This window comes from Haplochromis burtoni, unplaced genomic scaffold (genome assembly GCF_018398535.1).
Source record: "Haplochromis burtoni strain Fernald_Lab_line unplaced genomic scaffold, NCSU_Asbu1 Contig_64, whole genome shotgun sequence".
Classification (NCBI taxonomy): Eukaryota; Metazoa; Chordata; class Actinopteri; order Cichliformes; family Cichlidae; genus Haplochromis; species Haplochromis burtoni.
Genome location: NW_024582425.1, coordinates 1,006,801 through 1,025,372, shown reverse-complemented (window position 1 = coordinate 1,025,372; position 18,572 = coordinate 1,006,801). Strand labels below are relative to the sequence as shown.

The 18,572-nt window shown below is 41.2% G+C and overlaps 2 protein-coding genes across 6 annotated transcripts in view; both read left to right on the top strand.

Moving 5' to 3' along the window:
- The window catches only part of otud7b (OTU deubiquitinase 7B), a 42,048-nt gene extending 31,170 nt beyond the window's left edge, over positions 1–10,878 (top strand). Inside the window, exons 7-13 of one of the 4 annotated variants that reach the window (XM_042221306.1) lie at positions 1,400–1,506; positions 1,836–1,963; positions 3,726–3,875; positions 4,896–5,013; positions 6,384–6,440; positions 7,232–7,310; positions 8,057–10,878. In XM_042221306.1, the coding sequence (XP_042077240.1) occupies positions 1,400–1,506; positions 1,836–1,963; positions 3,726–3,875; positions 4,896–5,013; positions 6,384–6,440; positions 7,232–7,310; positions 8,057–9,526 (2,109 nt within the window). In that variant the 3' untranslated portion in view covers positions 9,527–10,878. The remainder of the gene's footprint in view (positions 1–1,399; positions 1,507–1,835; positions 1,964–3,725; positions 3,876–4,895; positions 5,014–6,383; positions 6,441–7,231; positions 7,311–8,056) is intronic. The other 3 variants (XM_042221307.1, XM_005923685.3, XM_005923686.3) reach the window with 3 other exon arrangements.
- Positions 10,879–13,627: 2,749 nt separating this feature from the next.
- The window catches only part of mtmr11 (myotubularin related protein 11), a 40,540-nt gene continuing 35,595 nt past the window's right edge, over positions 13,628–18,572 (top strand). Inside the window, exon 1 of one of the 2 annotated variants that reach the window (XM_042221309.1) lies at positions 13,628–14,745. Coding sequence is in view for 1 of the 2 variants with exons in the window: in XM_014333998.2 (XP_014189484.1) it covers positions 16,981–17,037 (57 nt within the window). In the remaining variant the exon portion in view is untranslated. Of the gene's footprint in view, positions 14,746–16,366; positions 17,038–18,572 lie in introns of those variants that run through there. The other variant, XM_014333998.2, reaches the window with a different exon arrangement.

The following is an 18,572-nucleotide window of genomic DNA, read 5'->3' as shown; positions in this document are numbered from 1 at the left end:
GCTGTGACAAACATGGAATAATCTTTTCCTCAACATAAAATTCAAACCTCCAGGGACCTGCAGCGCTTGAAGTTTTTATCACTCATCTATTCATTACTCAGTAAGAAGAGTTAATGTTCCACTATGCTAAGTTTGTAATGTTTACAGACAGGGCTCTGAGTGTTAATCACTCTGTGTTTAGCAGTGTTGGGTTGGGAACTATTTACCATCATTATCACACAGTTGTTATTGTTACTTCCTGTAAGTGTGGCAGTGACAGAGACATTAGCATCTGTAATAGGTCTCTTTAATTTTCTATAATAATAATTTTAATATGCAGCATAAACACGTGTCGTTGTTAAGCAACAAGGTAATACCTCTGTGAAACAAAATGTAATATGCTCTAATTACCTCTGGCTTGCTCAGTTTGCTAATGTGATAGCTTGTCTGCTGTCAGTGTAGACCTTTGTGTTTTTCTTGCTTTGCTCATAGTTGGTTCTGAAGTCTTCTCTCCTTCCTGCATTTTGTTAAAGTGGAAGCAGGAAGGAGAAGAATTTAAAATTCTTTTCTCCCTTTTTGTTATTAAAGCTCACTTTTACTTGTGATGGCAGAGCAATGCAGACGCACCAGCACAGGTCTATATGCAAACAGCAATGTTGACCACTTATAGCAGGAATTAAACACAGTACTATAAATTTAACCTTTGAGATCAGCAGCTTGGACAGAGTTAAGTTCACATCTATCCCTTACATCTGAATTGTACTTCTGGGTCAGAGCCATGTTATAACCAGAACAGCTTTTTAACCCTGCACCGCAATATTCAACGTAACCTGACGTGCACCTCCCAAGAAATGGAACTACAAATCGGGTCAACGCATACCCCGACGTCTTGCATGGCGTGGAAGGTTGCAGTGTAGGGACAAAAGGAGTTTCCGGTTACTACTCAAGTTAAGATGTAAAGTCTAAATCAAGCTTCAAGTTTGCATCTAAAGGTCATATGGAGCTTTAACCTATTTGGCATCCCTGTCATTTAACATACCCTGGACGCGTTTGCCTTAAGTTGTTCAGCTGATATTTGTCCTCTTATGTTTCCTAATTGTCAGTTTAACTGCACACTCGATCACTGCTCTCTTCTCATGCCAGCAGCAGTGCAGCTTTTCCAGATTTTCCACAGATGATTATTGATTCTCGCAAACCAATGGCAGTTTAATTTAATAAAATTTAGAATATGTGTTGACAGCTCTGCTCTGTCGCTGCTGTACAAGCGACAGTACGTTTCTAAAGGCTCTAGGCTCAATTGTCTGCATGTAACCTTGAGGTGAGACGCCATAACGTCAGTACATGCTTTTGTGACATTTGACACGGCCTCTCTAAATGGCAGTTGTGTTTGTGTGTGTGTGTGCCCTTCTTTTCTCCTCAGTCTGGGCTGGTGTACACGGAGGAGGAGTGGCAGAAAGAGTGGAATGAACTGTTGAAGCTCGCCTCCAGCGAACCGAGAATACACTACAGCACCAACGGCACCAACGGGTAAGGCCTGGCCCGGACAATGCAGTGACTGTTAACCCAGCACACTTAGTCACAGTCATGTTTTTATTCATGAACAGACAAGCACACTCACAGTCACAACTGAGTGACCGGCCCTCATTAGTCCATCTGCTTTTTTACTGTGGCAAACAAAAGTCCACTGGGTCGAATACAGTGGCTGTAAAGCTATAAAAACCAAAGCCACACTAACACAATGTGGTTTTTAAGTTTTACTGTTAGCCAAAGTTTCAAGTTGGTAGTAATAAACTGTTATCTTTAGTGTAAACAATCATCTCTGATAAACAAGAAACTGTTGCTGTCGTTGTTTCCAGAGTGGAGTCTTCAGACGAGCCGGTTTATGAGAGTTTGGAGGAGTTTCACGTCTTTGTCTTGGCTCATGTCCTTAGAAGGCCCATCGTGGTGGTCGCTGACACCATGCTGAGGGACTCGGGAGGAGAGGGTAAATAAGCCTGAAAAGACTTTTCATTATTTCACTTTCAGTTTAGTTTTATTGTTTTTAAATGTTCCGTTTTCATTAGTTTCCATTTTTAACCTGCAGCCATGAAAGTCTGATGAGGGATTGTTGTCAGCCCTCCGGGCGTGCGGCGTGAACACCCAACTTTCTGAGCACTCTAAGCCGAGATCGAGGGGACGTAGGATTTTCAAATTAATGCCTTAGCTACATTTACTAAAACTCTTGGATGTCTGAATAAACCTTTACCTCGAGGTCAGAGGTCAGGTTTTTGGAAAATCTCGTGAACACAATGAGTTAAAAAAAAGATGTCGCTGTAGATTTTTAGGTTTTTATTAGATGCAAGTTGTAAGTAGTTCAGAATACTTATTACAATACACATGTAAAGATGTCACAGTAAATATACACTCAACTGCCACCTTATTAGTTACAGCAGAAATTAACTAAGTCTGACAACATTTACTGGCTAACAGGAGTGGCACACAGCGTGGTCCTCTGCTGCTGTAGCCCGTCTTCTGTTTTTGTTTTGTTTTTTTGGACCATCATCTGTAAAAACCTTAGAGCTGCTCGTGTGGGTCATCTTCACTATCAGTGGGTGGGATTGTTGATTTGACCAAACTGACAAAAACTACAACTAAAGGTGTTTCCTGTATGTTTTTTTTAAATTCCCAATGACCCACTGAAGCCGTGGTCTGCACATCGACAGTCTTTCTGTGCACATGCTGCAGCTTCAAGCTAACAGGCTAGCTGAGACAGAAAGCGATGAAAGCTGTTGATGGAAGACACAAAAGTGACACAAAAGGCACAAAAGGCCCTGCTACACGAATGTAGCAGGGCCTGTTTATTTTCTGTCCACTTATACCCAGAAAATGTCTTTTTCCCCTTCAAAGATCATAATCTGTCTTCATTTGGATTCTCGAATCTCCAGCTTATGAAAGATATGAAGTCACAGACCAGAAATGGGCTTTTCATAAAGTCACGGAACCAGAAAACATTAGCAGCTGCAGCACAACAATCTCAAAGTGATGTAAAGGCTAGTTTTATTTGTATGAGCAGCCAGTTTATGAAAAACTGTGTTTTCCAGCGTTAGTGGAAATTAGTTGGGTACATTCACGTGGGATTAAGATTCCAGATGAGCTCAGCTTTTTTTAAGACTATTTTTCTGTGAACAGGAGTGTAGATGTTTGTCATTTACAGATTACAAAACTGAGGCCAAACAAAAGCTTTGAACCAGATAATCCGTGATTCATGATTGCAGTATTTCAAATGAACTCTGCCCTTCTGATATCTTAAAGTTAAAACAAACAGTATGAACTCCTGGCAGCCTTTTATGTTTTCCCCGTGCTTCAGAGGGTTTCTCTGGTTACAGCTGGGCTGTGACGGCTTGCCTGTCTCGTCCCAGGACAGGTCTCACAAAAGACTCATCTTAATAACATTAGAGTTTCACTTCCTTGTGGAATAAGGTTAAATAAATATATTTGAGCACTTTGTTTGGAAAAACAAATGTGAAACCAGCATTCTTGGGAATAAACTGAAGCATGAACAGTTTGCTATCTTTTAGTAGCTGTTGTTGTTTTTTGATAATGATCTTTTCCATTTCAAGTAGATTAAAAATCTTCCAACAAGTGAGGTATTGTCCTTGTATATCTTTATTGTTTACTCGTATGTTTCTGTTGTGCTTTACTGACTGAGAAACCGAGCTGAGGTCCCGTTTCGCAAATGTTTAATGTGCTTATTACTCACCCTCCAGCTTTTGCTCCCATCCCATTCGGAGGCATCTACCTACCGCTGGAAGTGCCAGCTGCCAAGTGCCACCGCTCTCCGCTGGTCCTGGCATACGATCAGGCGCACTTCTCTGCTCTGGTCTCCATGGAACAGAAGGACAGCTCGAAAGAGCAAGGTGATGCTCTCCATCATCCTTTAAAATGGTCGCATAAATATTGATTCCTTTTTCAAGGGCTGGTAGTAAGCAGCTGATATCTTAAAGCCATAAAGGCGAGTACATCAATCAGGGGAATGCTTATACAAATATTCCCCCAGAGAAGTTGATGAGTTTCTAGTAAGCACTAGGGGTTTCTTTCTTACTTTACAGCTTGGTGCCGCTGCTTGATGGGGAAGTCCTTTTTGCGTATTGTTCTTGATGATTTATTTGGGAATGATGACTAAAGAGAACTGGGCTTCCATGATCCATGGAGCTCAGCTCCAGGTTGGGCTAAAAATACAAGATGAAAGATGTTATCAGGGGTCCAGTAATGTGTTTTTTTGTTGTTGTTGTTTTTAAACAACTGGAAAAAAGATATTATTAACATTAGAGCACCAGCACACTCATGTGTAGATTGGTTTTCCATTTAGTCACAGCTCTCTTCTCTTTTTGTAAGTACTGCACTCTCGCCTGAACTTGGCTAAACTACGGTGAATGCCTCTGACAATATTTGCACACTAAAAAACTGCCCACAAAGAAACCCCAGTGACCCCAGGAATCCAAGGCTGTGCTTCTGGCTCGGACGTGGTTGGTCTGCTCCTTCACTTTGTGACTTCTTTGGCATGCAGTGAATCTTGGGATAGGTCGAGTCACATTTGTGGGGAGCCTTGTTTATACTACTCCTGATGCAGCCTTGGAAGGATTTGCAATCAAATAAGGACGCAGCCATAGTCTGAATTCCCGTGCTAATGTCAATAGCATGGGAATTCAGACCATGCAGTGATTGAATGTTTTCCGATTGCAAGAGTGGAGTCTAAATCCTGATTTTATGCATACTTGAAATTCACTGCACAGAAAACTCAAAACCATCCAAAGCCAACTGCTAAATATTAAATAGGAGATGAAAGATGCTGTTTGCCCACAGTCCTCACTTATGTAGGTGTATTTTTTTTATTATTTTTTTTATTGTTTTCTGATGTTTATTCTTGTTTCCACCAGCAGTTGTGATCCCTCTCACTGACTCAGAGCACAAAATGCTGCCACTGCACTTTGCTGTGGATCCAGGGAAGGACTGGGAGTGGGGGAAAGATGACACAGACAACGTGATGCTAGCAAGGTACAAAAAGATTTTACTTTTTTAAATCCAGCTTTGGTTGTCTGTTCTGTTTGGTTTGTCACTTACAAAGGACACGGTTAACAACTAGAGTGGCACATGCTCACTTGTGCGTGCTTGCCCTTATTGACAGCTGTCTCTTTAACACGAGTCTCAGTGTGTAGGGATTGACTGCTGACTCCAGATTAGTGACAATTAGATTAGCTCAGACGCTTCTCTATGAATGAACCAGAGGAACGAGCACTAAAATAGCCGCTCTGCAAAAAAAAACAAACCTTCCACTTCCACCCTATTTACGTCAGTGAGTGACACCAGAGGTCTTATTCAGATGAAACGGCGGGCTGAGATGATGTTATGTGAGTGGCTGTTAACATTGTTTGAAAAGGTCATTGACTTAAAAGGCCATAGCACAACAAGAGTATACGACAATGAGATGCTTTTAGTGATTTTGCCATTTACTCCACCATTTAGATCCATGTGAGTCTTTACTTACTTTATTTTAACTTTACCTTTAAAGAGCACGTATTCTCATTATTTCCAGCTCAGTCTTTGTACTCGGGGACTCTGACAGAGCAGCTTTCTGTGAGTCACTGTTTGGATTAATTCCTTATTTTGTACAGGAGCTTATTTTAAAGTGACTTTTGGTCACACTTTATAATACCCATCATTAATTGTGAGTTGATAGGCAGTGAGAAAGATGGCTTATCTGAGTGAAAGGGCAGGTTTACAAGATGGTAATAAGACCTGCTATGATGGGTGGTTTGGTCATGGTGGCACTAAAAAGAAAAAGAAAAAAAAGAGGAGGCAGAGCCGAGCCAAGGATGTTAAGATTTTTACTTGGAGTGAACAGGAATGACAGGATTAGAAGTCAGTGCATCAGAGGGACGGCTCAGGTCGAGCGAGGCAAGGCTGAGATTGTTTGGACATGTGCAGAGGAGGGACAGTGGATATATTAGACAGATGATGTACGTGGAGCTGCCTGGTAGGAGGAGAAAAGAACACCTCAGATAAGATTCATGGATACAGTGACGGAGGACATGCAGACTGTTGGCGTGACAGAGGAGGATGCTAGGGGCAGGGTGAGATGGAGGCGAGTCTTCGAGGCAGATTTTGATGACATGCACACACGCTTGTATATGTCACGTACTTGAAGCTATTTGCTTGTTTACGATTGTAAAACATGGGGGGAAAAAGACATCTGTCTTTTTAACATTTGTAAAACAAGTAATAGTAATATAAATTTCAGTTTTTTAAAAGCCAACCACAATTATATTTATAGATGCACTGCAGTGTTTAGCTGTCCTCAGTCTGTTGTTATGCTGTTATTAATAGAAATGGAAATAATAGAAATATCCTTTATTATCCTCATTAAGGAAATTCATGTGTTCCAGCAGGAAAGTGAAAAATGGAGTATGCAGATTCACACACAAGTAAAGAATAAAATAGAAGAAATAAGACAAGAAATAAGTATTTCCTTGACTTATTCGAATAATGGTGCAATTAATCAGCATCTCCTCAACATTACTAATCTCACAGGGCAAATTTACAACAAAAGAAAAAAAATACAGTGAATGTTACATTAAATGGCAAAATTTACTTGTTACTGTTTATTTATGAGCAATTAAAAGTATTGCCCAGCTTTCTTATGATTAACGACAATGCTGCGTATCCGAGGTGACCATATTAGAGACATTGTTGCTTAATGACATCATTCAGAACCAAAAATGAAAAAAAAAAAACATCAGAAATTGAACATTTACAGCAGCTGAAGCCTGAACTTTAGGCTCACCAGGGATCACTTATACGTATGCCAACCTCCTTATTTGATAGATATAGCTGTAGATGTAGGTTCACTCTAAGAAGGCAACTGACTGGCATTTATCACATGAAACAACTTATGTTCTGTTTTTATGCTTTCACATCTTGTTCTCACTGTAAGACCTAAATCTCTCTTCTGTGTTTTTGTTGTTGACTTCCCTTTGCAGCTTGTTTTGTATCTATTTTTCTGCCCGTTATTATGATGCTTTAGAATCCAGCTCATGACCGTTGTCTGTGTAATGACAAAAACGCTGTTACATTATAAAAATAACGTGATCGGCTACCCAAACAACAACAGTAATTACTTTTCCATTAGCACAGGAAGCCCTGGCAGAAAGTTCCCTCTCACTGAACTTTACCTTGTTTTTCTCTCTCTCTCCCTTTCCTTCCCCCTTCGACCCAGTGTGGCTCTTTCTTTGGAGGCCAAGCTCCAGATGTTGCACAGCTACATGACGGTCACCTGGCTGCCCCTGCCATGCGAGGTAAGGATTTTTAATCCAGCACTTCTTGTGAAATGGCTGACAAGTTAGCTGAGGAAGATGGCTCAGAATTGAAGACTTCTTTAATACTTTGCCAGACAAATCTGGTTTTGGGTTATTAGAAAAGGAACTAAATCCTGATGTAATCAGATAAATGCTTCAGGGGTTGGTGATGAATGTTAATTCCTTCAATTATTACAAACAAGAGCAGAATTTCTTTCCTTTTCCTTTGGGCCAGCTCTCCCTCTGACTGCTGTATATGTGAAAACAAACAACAGTGGCCCGTTCAGGTCAAAAAGTCACGCCATGTAAACACTATCACAAAGCTCCTCTTGTGTCCCATGTGGTAACGTCAGGAAGCTCGGACGAGCAAGTTCATAGCAGTTTCATGGTTATGCTACAAGGAATGGCAGCTTACATGAAGCCCTGTGTTGTTAGAGGGAGTCTTTCTGTTTCCACAGGATAGCCATGTGATGGCTTAGTTTCTGAAAAATGGTGCATTTATCTGATTTCGGTCACTGCATCACTGCAGGTCGTGTTTGTAGAAGTTAAATGACATCTGGACATGTTTTTTTTTTTTTCTTTCAGCATTTGGGAGCAAAAAAGAGCTTCTTGAATCACTTTTTCCACTTTCTTCATACCTTTCTTCTGCCATAAATGTGGTGGACCTTGGTTATATAGTTGTATAATTTTCTCCTACTGGTCTGCAATTTTTTTCACTAGAACTTGTTCTGCTTTGTTTGTTGCAGCAAGCCCCGCTGGCCCAGCCGGAGTCTCCTACGGCATCAGCTGGAGAAGATGCCCGGTCGCCTCCTGACTCCGGAGAATCAGACAAGGAGTCTGTCAGCAGCAGCTCCAATGGCAACGGAGACACAACCACAGGATCAACAGTCAATGGAGGGGGATCTTTGGCCAAGAACAGCTCCTCCTCTTCATCTAGTTCATCCAGCAGTGGATCAGCAGGGAAGGACAAAACCAAGAAGGAGAAGGACAAGGATAAAGACAAGAAGAGGGCAGACTCTGTGGCCAATAAGCTTGGCAGTTTTGGAAAGAGCCTGGGCAGCAAGTTTAAGAAAAACGTGGGTGGGCTGATGCCAGGAAAAAATGTTGGAGCTGGAGGTGCCAAGCAAGAGGGTGGGGAGAAGAAGAAAGGCTCATTTAGAGGGAGGAAGGGCAGCAAGGATAGCTCGCCTTCTGCCCACGCCTCTGAGGATTCTGGGAAAGGCTCTCCCTCCTCGGGCAGCGAGCGTCTCAATGGAGCCGGGAGCAGCATGAGCAGCAGTGGTGGGAGCAGCACTGAGAGCGAGCCCTACAAGTACAGCGCCGATGTGAAGGTCAGCCTCGGCATCCTGCGGGCCGCCATGCAGGGGGAGAGGAAGTTCATCTTTGCCAGCCTTCTCACCACCAGCAACAGGCAGCCCTTCCAGGAGGAGATGATCCAGCGTTACCTCGCCGATGCAGAGGAGCGCTTCCGGGCTGAGCAGGAACAACAGCGCCGCGAGGCAGAGAGGAAAAGCATCGCTAACAGCCTCCAACCCCCCAAGAAGGAGGTGGTTGGTTGTTCAGAGCTAAGTTACCGGCCTTACGAGCCCAAAGAGGAGCTATCGGAGAACTCGTCGCCTTCCTTCAACACGCTTAAGCTGTCTCCTTTGAGTCCCTCTATGTACTCGGCTGTTGTGCCCATCCCCAGGCCCTCCTTCATTGACCAGCCTCTTCCTGCAGCCCCCCTGACCCAGCATCTTCACATGCATAGCTACGTTGATAATCGACGCCAGCTAGCTGGTGGCTCCTCGGCAATCTCTTACCCTGGCCTCCCCTCGTATGCAACCCTCCCCCGGCACGGCCCCACTGCACAGCCTCCCTCCCATCCCCAGTACAATAACTCGCAAGGCCCCTCCTCCCTCAGTCCTTCCCGCCTCGCACCCTCATATCCCCCCGAATTCGACCCACCGGACTACCCCGGGGCTGAACTCACCACTGGGAACTACACCAACGGCTTCCGGGACATGAGCTCCAATCTAGACTGTCGGAACGGGCAGCCCCCTGTCAGACACTACTCGTTGGGCAGTGCCAGCGGATTGGCCGGCCTGCAGTCCAGCCGCTGTCGGACACCCAACTGCAACTACTACGGACACCCCGAGACGGGCAACTACTGCTCCTACTGTTACCGGGAAGAGCTGAAGAAGAGGGAGACAGAACCGGCCATCCACAGGTTCTGAGCAGACCCCGTTGTGGCTTGAATTTGACGAGTGGCCTTTTTCACGACTGGAGCGGATCAGCCTGTGGATGGACGAGGGACAGGGCAACCACCTCCCTCATCTTTTATTCTTAGCTGTGTCATTACCTGTTGAAAGTACCAAGTGAGGCTACATAACTACAGGATACACAAGGTGGTCTTTGACTGCCAGGGTCACGTTAGACCGTAGAGTAAACTGCACTTCTGTTACATTTTGCTGTGGCTCTTATGCAGGCGTTGTGTACGAGTGTGTGTGTCTGTGTGTGTGCGCGTGTGTGTGCGCGTGTGGGAGAGAGAACTACAAACTCTCCTCAAGTCTTGGAGTTGGAACGCCTTGCTACTATCTCCTCCTAGTGGAGCGAATGTATATGGCAGGCATCATACATGACACTCATCAATACATGTACAGAACACACATCCACACTAAGTAATACTTACACTACAACATAAACAGAGATGCAAGCACAAACGGAAAAGGCGTGAGTGTCTCTGCTCCATTTCTATTCTGTGATGATTGGATTGGTTCATTAAGGGATGTTTGAAGTCACGTCTGGTTATAAGGTGATTTCAGTGTTACAGATACAGATATTAACACTATTATCATTAGATGCTTGTACCTCGGGAAACAGCACAATTAATCCTCGTCGAGTTGCTTTTTTTTCCTCTTTTGTCGCATAAAATGCACACTGAAACTGTCGTGTGATGCTCATGATAAGCGTTCTGTAGGCTGCTGCGGTGCTAATGTTACAGAACGCGTTTAAGACGACTGCTCTGCACTGCACTCATTCGGGCAAAGTAACTATCACTTAAAAAAAATCTGCATTTTTGTCCAATGCTGTAAATTGGATTATGAAGATGTCAGCCCCCCCCCCTCTTTTTTCTTTAATATTAAGAGCTATTGACCAGGTCACATGATTGACCAGGCATCATAGATCAAAGACAAGATAGAAACATAGTACGATGGTAAGGTACTGTCCCGGTCCAGAGTATTTCTTCTGTTTGTTGGAATGTTTTTCTTTTTGTACTCGGGTCTTCCTGTTTCCTGTTACAATGGTTGATGTTTGTGTGGCCTCGAGATGCAATAATATGTGAAATGTGAGATGAAACTTAACGTTCAGAACAGCAGATTTTTGGAGACAACAGTCAATAACTTAATTTAGTTGAACATGAGTAAGCACATTTTGGGATTTTTAGGAGAAAATTTATGGCTTTGTTACCAAACATGCTGCGTTAATCAGTGGCGATTTCTCTCTCCATGACGCAAACTGACACAAACACTCGCCTGGATGTGAGAAACTGACATCGTATTAACAAATTCTGGTTATTTTTTTTTTTTAAATATTAATTTTATAATATTTTCCCTCTGTTCTCTCTGAAGGTTTAGAAATGTAAAACATGTTTTATGTGGTCACCCCTGAAATTTTAATTAATATGGTGTTCTGATTAATTAGCTGCTTATTGGTTTGGCTATTTACTGCAAATTCAGAGGTTCTGCTGAAGCTTTTTTTGTTTTTGTTTTTTATTTTTGCATTCGGTCTGTCAAAGTTGGTTGTTTTTGCACAAATTTGAGCACTTTTCCTGATGTCTGTGAACTCAGAGCTTTACTGGTTTTTAGTTGGTGCAGACACTGCCACCTCTGGTTCTGGGAAGTCAGAGACCACGGGTCAGAAGATTTTCGTTGCAGGACGCAGAAGATGGTGTCACCATCTCGCTCAGTGTCCCAGTTGCCTTTTTTCAGCATTTGCAAACCAAGAGGCCGACTTCAAGTATCCACTGCTTGCCTGCAGTTTTCACAAATTCTGTACCCAAAACGCAGCAAATTATTTCATGAGTCTGATGAAGTGTTCAGTTTGATTTTTTTCTTCTTCTTTTTTCCTTTAAGACTGTTTTAGTTGTTGACAAATTAATTTCTAACATTTATTATTTCCCCCTGTAATTAAGCTATGGTGATTAACTTTGACAGAGCAACTCTGGTTGTTGTACTCTTGTCCTTTTCAGACGTGAGATACTTGACATCATGCTGTTATTGCTTTCTAACACTGGCGACACTGATGGAGAGATCCACTGTGTACATCCATATGTGCAAAATACTTTACGTCAGCTCGAGAAGTCTGTGTTTAATTCGCAGTCTGAACCGCCACATCAGATTCAGAGAAAGAGGTCTGTCTCTTCTGGACTGAGTAAAGAAAGAAGTATCAAATAAGTAACACAGTCAGAGATGTCGTGACGTGGCTGTAATTTGTGTTTCTGGTTTCCTCTGATGAGCTGAGCTAGTGTCAGTCAATGTTTTCATTTTAGTACAATTCCCACATTACTTACTAAACCTAAAAGAATACAGTAATCCTCACCTGCAGCTGGAGCACAGCTGGCTCCCACGTGACCGGCCTCAAAAGAAAGCATACCTAAACCTAAACCTCAACTGGCAGTTGGCCTCGTAGATTTGCTGTTGTGACCTTTACAGAAAAGGATCAGGGTGTCTGCAAAGGGCTTTAGAGAAGCACAATTCAGTCTGCAATACACTGCCTCTTCCAAACGAGGGCGCCCTTCTTTCGTTTTTCTTGGTTTGTTCTTTTCTCTCCTGCAAACCTGCAAACACACAAAAACCAAATGTTTCTGACTAATTTCTTCAGGCTTAATTTCACTCTGTGTAACACAGTATTTTCTCTAATGCTGGTCAAAGGACCAGAATTTCTTCAGCTTTTTTCTTTTTGCTGTGCTTTATAGCTTTAACAACATTAAAACACTGACGTTTCGCTCTTTCCCAAAAGGCATTTGCTGTGTTTGTGTGTCATCATGTGTTCATGAAAGTGGATTTGTTTTCATTGAGATGAGACCCGACCGGCAAGCGTTTCTCTGAGTGCTGATGCCTGTTTTGTTTTTTGTTTTTTAAATTTAATTATTTTTTTATGTGTATGTGTGCATACCCTTTCCTTCCCTCCATAGTAATAATTAGCTTACAAACCTTTTTTCAATTTCATTTTTTTGCAATGACATGGATGCCTCAGAAACATGTAAAACATCAGACTTTACAGGCTACGAACACTTTTTTTGTATTGAAGAAAAAAAAAAAACAGTGAGAGGATGTATAAATATGTTCGGAGTTATTTTTGTAAGCCCAAAGTTTTACAGTGTTTTTAAAGGGTAAGAATGTATATTGTTGGACATGAAAACAGGTCGGGATTGTAAGAGGCTGTATTTGGGGTATAACTGGCGTTAGGAATAAAGACATTTTGGCTGTTGAAGGTGACCCCGCAGACGAGCCTTTTCATACTCGAGGCTCTCTCATTGCAAACTAATTTCCTCAATGCTGACCTAATAATTCGAGAATATATATTTATAGTGAGTTTTTTTTTTAAATAGGGTTCCTTGTGGAATGTTTAGTTGAAATGATTTTAGGATGTTCTTTCTCACATGGCTAATTGTCTAGCAGTCTGGCTTTTATTTTATTGCCCTTTTTTTTTTTTTTTTTTTTTAATTTGTAAATGAGGTTTTATTTGCTGCAGCAACCATTTCCTGTGCCAGGTGATATTGACCCAGCTCATTTCCTCCAAACCAGAAGAGAAATGGCTCAGAATTAGTTTGGTGACAAAACCGATCCGATTATATTTTTCTATATCGTTGACACTGTCGTTTCTGTGAGAGCAGAAGATTCCTCCTCAGAAACATTAACATGGAATACTTTTGAGTTGCATGGGACTGAAAATGTTGCATGTAAATGGCAAAACATTCTACCAAATTTGTGCATTATCTGAGCTTAATTTCAGCTGTCCTGGTATTTTAGTTGGTTTTATTTTATTTTATTTTTATCGAATAAATATTTTTCTTTTTTCCTTTTAGTTTTGAGAGGAGAGCTCTAAGGCTGTGTGACAGTGCAATCTGGACAGAAAGAACATCAGATTTTATGTTAGGTTGTTATTATTATTATAATTATTAATTTTTTTGCACCGTTTGAATAAATTCTCATTGTATTAAAGAAAGCTTTGTTTTCTCTTTCATGTGCTTTTCATAAGCAAAGTTTCTTTTGTAAAAAATCTCCAAATTCTTTAGTTGTAAAAGGTAAAGCCACAAAGTTTGTGCTATGAAATGAATCCATAATGTTGAAGAACTGCAGAATTGAGTCCATACACCTTAAACCTAAATTGGGGGACCAAGCACAGAACAGTCATCAACAAGTCATTCTCACCTCACCAAAGAGGCATCGATCCCACTCAGATTCATGAACCACATCAACTGTACAACTGACTCAAAGGGGCAGAGGGTCGTTAAGGATGGTCCCAAACACCTTTAAAGCAATAGAAGTTTCTGGCACAAACCTACTTAAGGTACATAAAGGAGGAAAAATAAGCCAAAACTCTGCAACACTTACATAAAACAACTTATTCTTAGAGTGCCCTGTTTTAGCTCATGGCTTTCATCAGCATGATCAGAAATCATTATTAAAATCAATATTTCTTCTGAGTCTTAGTCAGAAAAAAAAGTGCATTTTTAACATTATTGCGTCATTTTACAGATTGAGCTAAAATCTGGCATATTGTACTCTTAATTGATCATGACTGCAATCACAGAAATTTCTTCTTTTGTATTCTGTCATTAACCTAAGTTCATACAGTCGGGGTTTACGGTTTTCCTATAACTGGGCAGCTCCCAGAAAACATCCTCCAAAAGCAGGGCACCAAATCCCTCCCACCCCTGAGTGTAAGTACAAAAGACCCACACAGTTTCAGACCACTCACTTTATCAGGAGTTTATTAAAGTAGTTTAGAAGAAACACAAAGAGATTTCACTGAAACAGAATAAACTCAGCAGTTTTCATTGTGTTAATACTTGTGTGTTTCATCTTAACCTTGCTGCATTATACATCGCTGAATAACTCCAGCTCAGATGATGCACGGTCCTGTGTCTGGGACTGTTTTATATATCAGAGAAATCGGAGACCCTTATGTAATATTGAACAGTTTCCCATGTGGTAAAAAATCCAGACCTCTCTCTATTATAGTTCACAGGGACACGTTCTCCCCACCTGTTGAGCAGGGCTCAGTGTCGCTCTACACTATTCAGACTTTCCCTGTTCTCGCTGGAAAGGAATTTCCTCTAAATAGGTTTTCTGTTTGTCTGAAAGAGAGACTGACGCTTTATTTGCTCAGGTTTGGATGAGAGAGGAGAGGACTCTGCAACAGGATCAGAAAAGGATACAAAAAGAAGGTAAACTAGCAGGATTGTTCTCTTCTTTTTTCTGGTTTCTAACAGCAGAGAGATTAATTTCTATTTTTTTTTTTTTTTTTTAAATAGATGTTGGCTCAGTGGCTCTGCTACAGTTTCCAGACCAAAGAACTTGACAAATGTGATTCATTCATTGTTTTCTTGGAAACATTTAAGGCCAAACTAGTCGAATTTTCTTCATATGAACTTAAAACAGTTTTCATCTGTATGAAAATAAACACGCACAGAGGTCAGCTTTGGCACTACTGTGCACAAACACAAACCCTAATAAGAAGTTTGCAATACTGATGTATTTTCTTCTTTTCTTAAAATAACTATTTCTTGTAAAATTACACATATTTAAAGAACAGCTGGTACATTTATAACATATGTCTCATGGACATACTCCACTGACATGTGTAAACATACACAGAAACACAGTATACAGGCCAAAACTAGGCAGATTTTTTGTAATTTCTTTAGGTATTCTTGAGGAATATTTCTTTTGTTCTTCTTTGGATGTTGGCTGCCTTTTTGTTGTAGCCTTTGTCATGATGACCCCACACTGCTTCCATAATGTTGAAGTGTGGACTCTGGAAAGGTCAATCTGTGGCTGATAATTTCCCATTGTGTATGTGTGTGTGTTTTTTATTCACTGTACTTGCAGTGTGTTTGGGATCATTGTCAAGTTGTAAAACAAATCCGTTGCCAATCAGATCTTTTCTGGGTGGTATTTCATGGCGCACCAAGACCTGTCACTTCTTTTGTCTTCCACTTGCTCAGCTTCCTCAAAATTGACTTTACCATGGTGAGATTAAGCCTTCAGTTATTAGCTCTCTGGGAATCGCCTTGTTGTGGCAAAATATTTTATGTCGGTCAAAGTGTGTTGTCTTTGGTATTTTTTCTGCAGATTAAAATAAAGAAATATAAAACAAATTTGGTGCTTTGCCACAAGGTGCTAGTGACAAAATAACTAAAGATACATTTAAAAATTGGTTCTACTTTTATGGGTAAACACAAAACTGGGAGTTAGCACAATGTGGTACTGTACACTGGATTTAAAGTAGTCTGGGTACAGCAGAGCTAAAGATAGAATCACATTTTGTGATGTTAGAACAGAGGCCTGATACCATGCTTAGAGTCCTGATTATCATAAAGTATTATAGATACTGTAGCAGTAATGTAATTTATCCCAATGTTTCATTTTTAACAGATATTTTTAGGTCAGTACAGATTATTTTTCCCGCTTTACATTTGCGCATTGCATTTAATTCATTTTAACTTACATAATGCCAGTTCACAAGAACAGATATTAATGAGTTTCATATTGTAAGGTAAACATTACATTATTAGAGAAAGAGTCCCAATGATCAAATGTTTCTCTATGAGAAAACACTCGATGGCAGTGGGGAGGAAGAACCCCTTTTTAACCTGAAAAATACCATGGGCCTCGACTGGTTAAGGTAAGAAGTGAAAGAGAAGAGAGAAGAGACGAAAGTATATTAAAATATGATTAAAGTAGTCTGTGAGTCATGAAAAACGAAGTTAAGCGTGTTACTTGTCATCACTTTACTCCAGTTTTCACATTTCTACCACGATATCTCTGTGTTGAGTTCAAGGGGTTAAGTGAAAGTAGGTAAAACGGTTGTTCAAAGGAATATGACAAAACTTCCTGTCACAGTCTTTCTTCCCTCCCTTATTAACTTTCCATTTGGCAGTAAAGATGTCCTGTGCCTTTAAGAAGCTCCACACCGCTGCTGCGCTTGGCTTTTCTGTTTTTTCCACCGGTGTGTTTCACTATGGCGAAGGCATAAACAAATAGAGCGCTACGCAATGGGCAGCAAAGCCCCAGTTAACGGTGAACACATCTCTCCGTCACGCCACTTCATAAGAGAGTCCTCACGGTCTTAGTTCAGTAGGTTGTGCTTTCGCTTTTTTTTTTTTTAAATATTTGGTGTGGTCATAGTCTCAGATGCTGTCAGTGACAACAGCGATGAAAATAGTTTGCGTGTCCACAGTGAACACCTCAGTTGTAGCAGCAGCCGGTGATACAGGCTAGCCGAGCGTAGCTGCTCGCCCCCGGACGTTTCTTTCGCGTTTTAACGACTGAACATGGGAAGAGGAGAGCGCTAACGTCGCGACCGTCAGCTCATAACAACACAGATTTTTTTGATCCACTCTGCGAGCTTTAGTCCGCTCCTGCTCTTCAGTTCAGTGCGAGTTGAGCCGTCGTGAAAAATGTTGACAGGATCTAAAACCACGTTCAAAGTGAGACAAATGCTCCCAGACATCAAGGTAAGGTCACAACGCTCCGGCACGGCTTTGTTATTCACTGATACAGGCTTTGGTTTTTTGATCCTTTCATTTGTGACCGCTCGTTTTCCTTCTTCTGTCTTTCTCACACTCACCACGGAGCTTTTCTACACTTGTTTTGGGCTCGCTCCTGCAGCATGTAGCTTCAGTATGAATGGTGCACGCAATTATCGCCTTGATTTATGATTTTTTTTAGAGCAGGTTTGACCTCTTTAAGTTGATCTCGCAGTGCTATAACTCATCAGCACTCCTTGCGTGATTAAACACCTCACAGGCCACAGAGCAGGCAGTGTCACCATGCAGGAAACACTGACCGTCATTCACCAAACTGAGCTATAAATGTACAGTCATGTAGTCAGGTTGCAACCAAAAATCTGCAGTCCCTGCTCAGAGGTTCTTCAGGAGTGTTCACCGCTCAGAGCTGGAGCTTTGCAGGGGGGGGAAACGAGCAAAGGCTGCCTCTGCTTCCCTCTGTGGGGATAACAAGGAGATTTATAATTACAGTAAGGGTACATCGTGTCACCATCGTTGGCTGCACACCTAATTAAAGGCCAGTGAAAGGATGGGGAATCTTAATCACCTCTGGGATTCTGGTGTGGGGATTAAATTGTAGCACATAAAGACAAACGGTGCAGATGGTCTTCATCATTAACGTCAGAGAGCTGCGTTTCAGCCTGCTTTTGTTTACTATTAAAGGTCACCTACAGGGGTGTGTCCACAGATTGGGACATGAGGTGGCCACAGGTCCATCCTGAAATATGAATGTGCCAAAAGTGCTGTAGATACGGGCTTTACAGAGGGTTTTATATATAGAAAAAAAGGAATTTCCTTTTTTCTATCTATATGACTACATTATTATACTTACCTTATTATGAATCCAGTCCTGTCGGGGCTGTAAAGGGTCTATTTGTTGCAGTTTCTGTTTTAATCTGTTTTCAAAAAACACTTTTTACCTGGATTAATAAAGGACATATAAAAGTCCCTTTGCCCAAAGCTGATTGCAGCTTCTGGCTTGAGATGTGTTTGGGATATGCTAGAATAGGTTATTTCAAATTCTGTATTATGCAGCTTTTTACTTCTAGTGCTTTGGACATAAATAGTGCATTTTGTACTCAGTACCTTTTTATTTGAAAGTTTAAGGAAGTTATTATTTTGCAGATTTTTAAAAATATCAATTTACTAGTATATCATTAATTATAGGTAGCTAAAACGACATGACATACAAGTACTGTACAGATCAGTAATTATGATCCAATGATGTAATTTAGATCATTCTGAATAATGAGTACTTTTACTTTAGGTAATGCATGTTGATCCTGCAGCCTTGAATCACTTTCTTAAAAATACCAGACTTTTACTTGAATAACTCAAGTACAGAGTCCAAATATGTGTTTATCTGCTTTACAAAACACGTTGTGTGTCCACTTTGTGGTGAGAACAGCCATTAATTGTGCAGGGTGTTGCTATATCTTGTGTACAACCAACATGCAAAATGTCATGTAGCCCATAAGCATGTT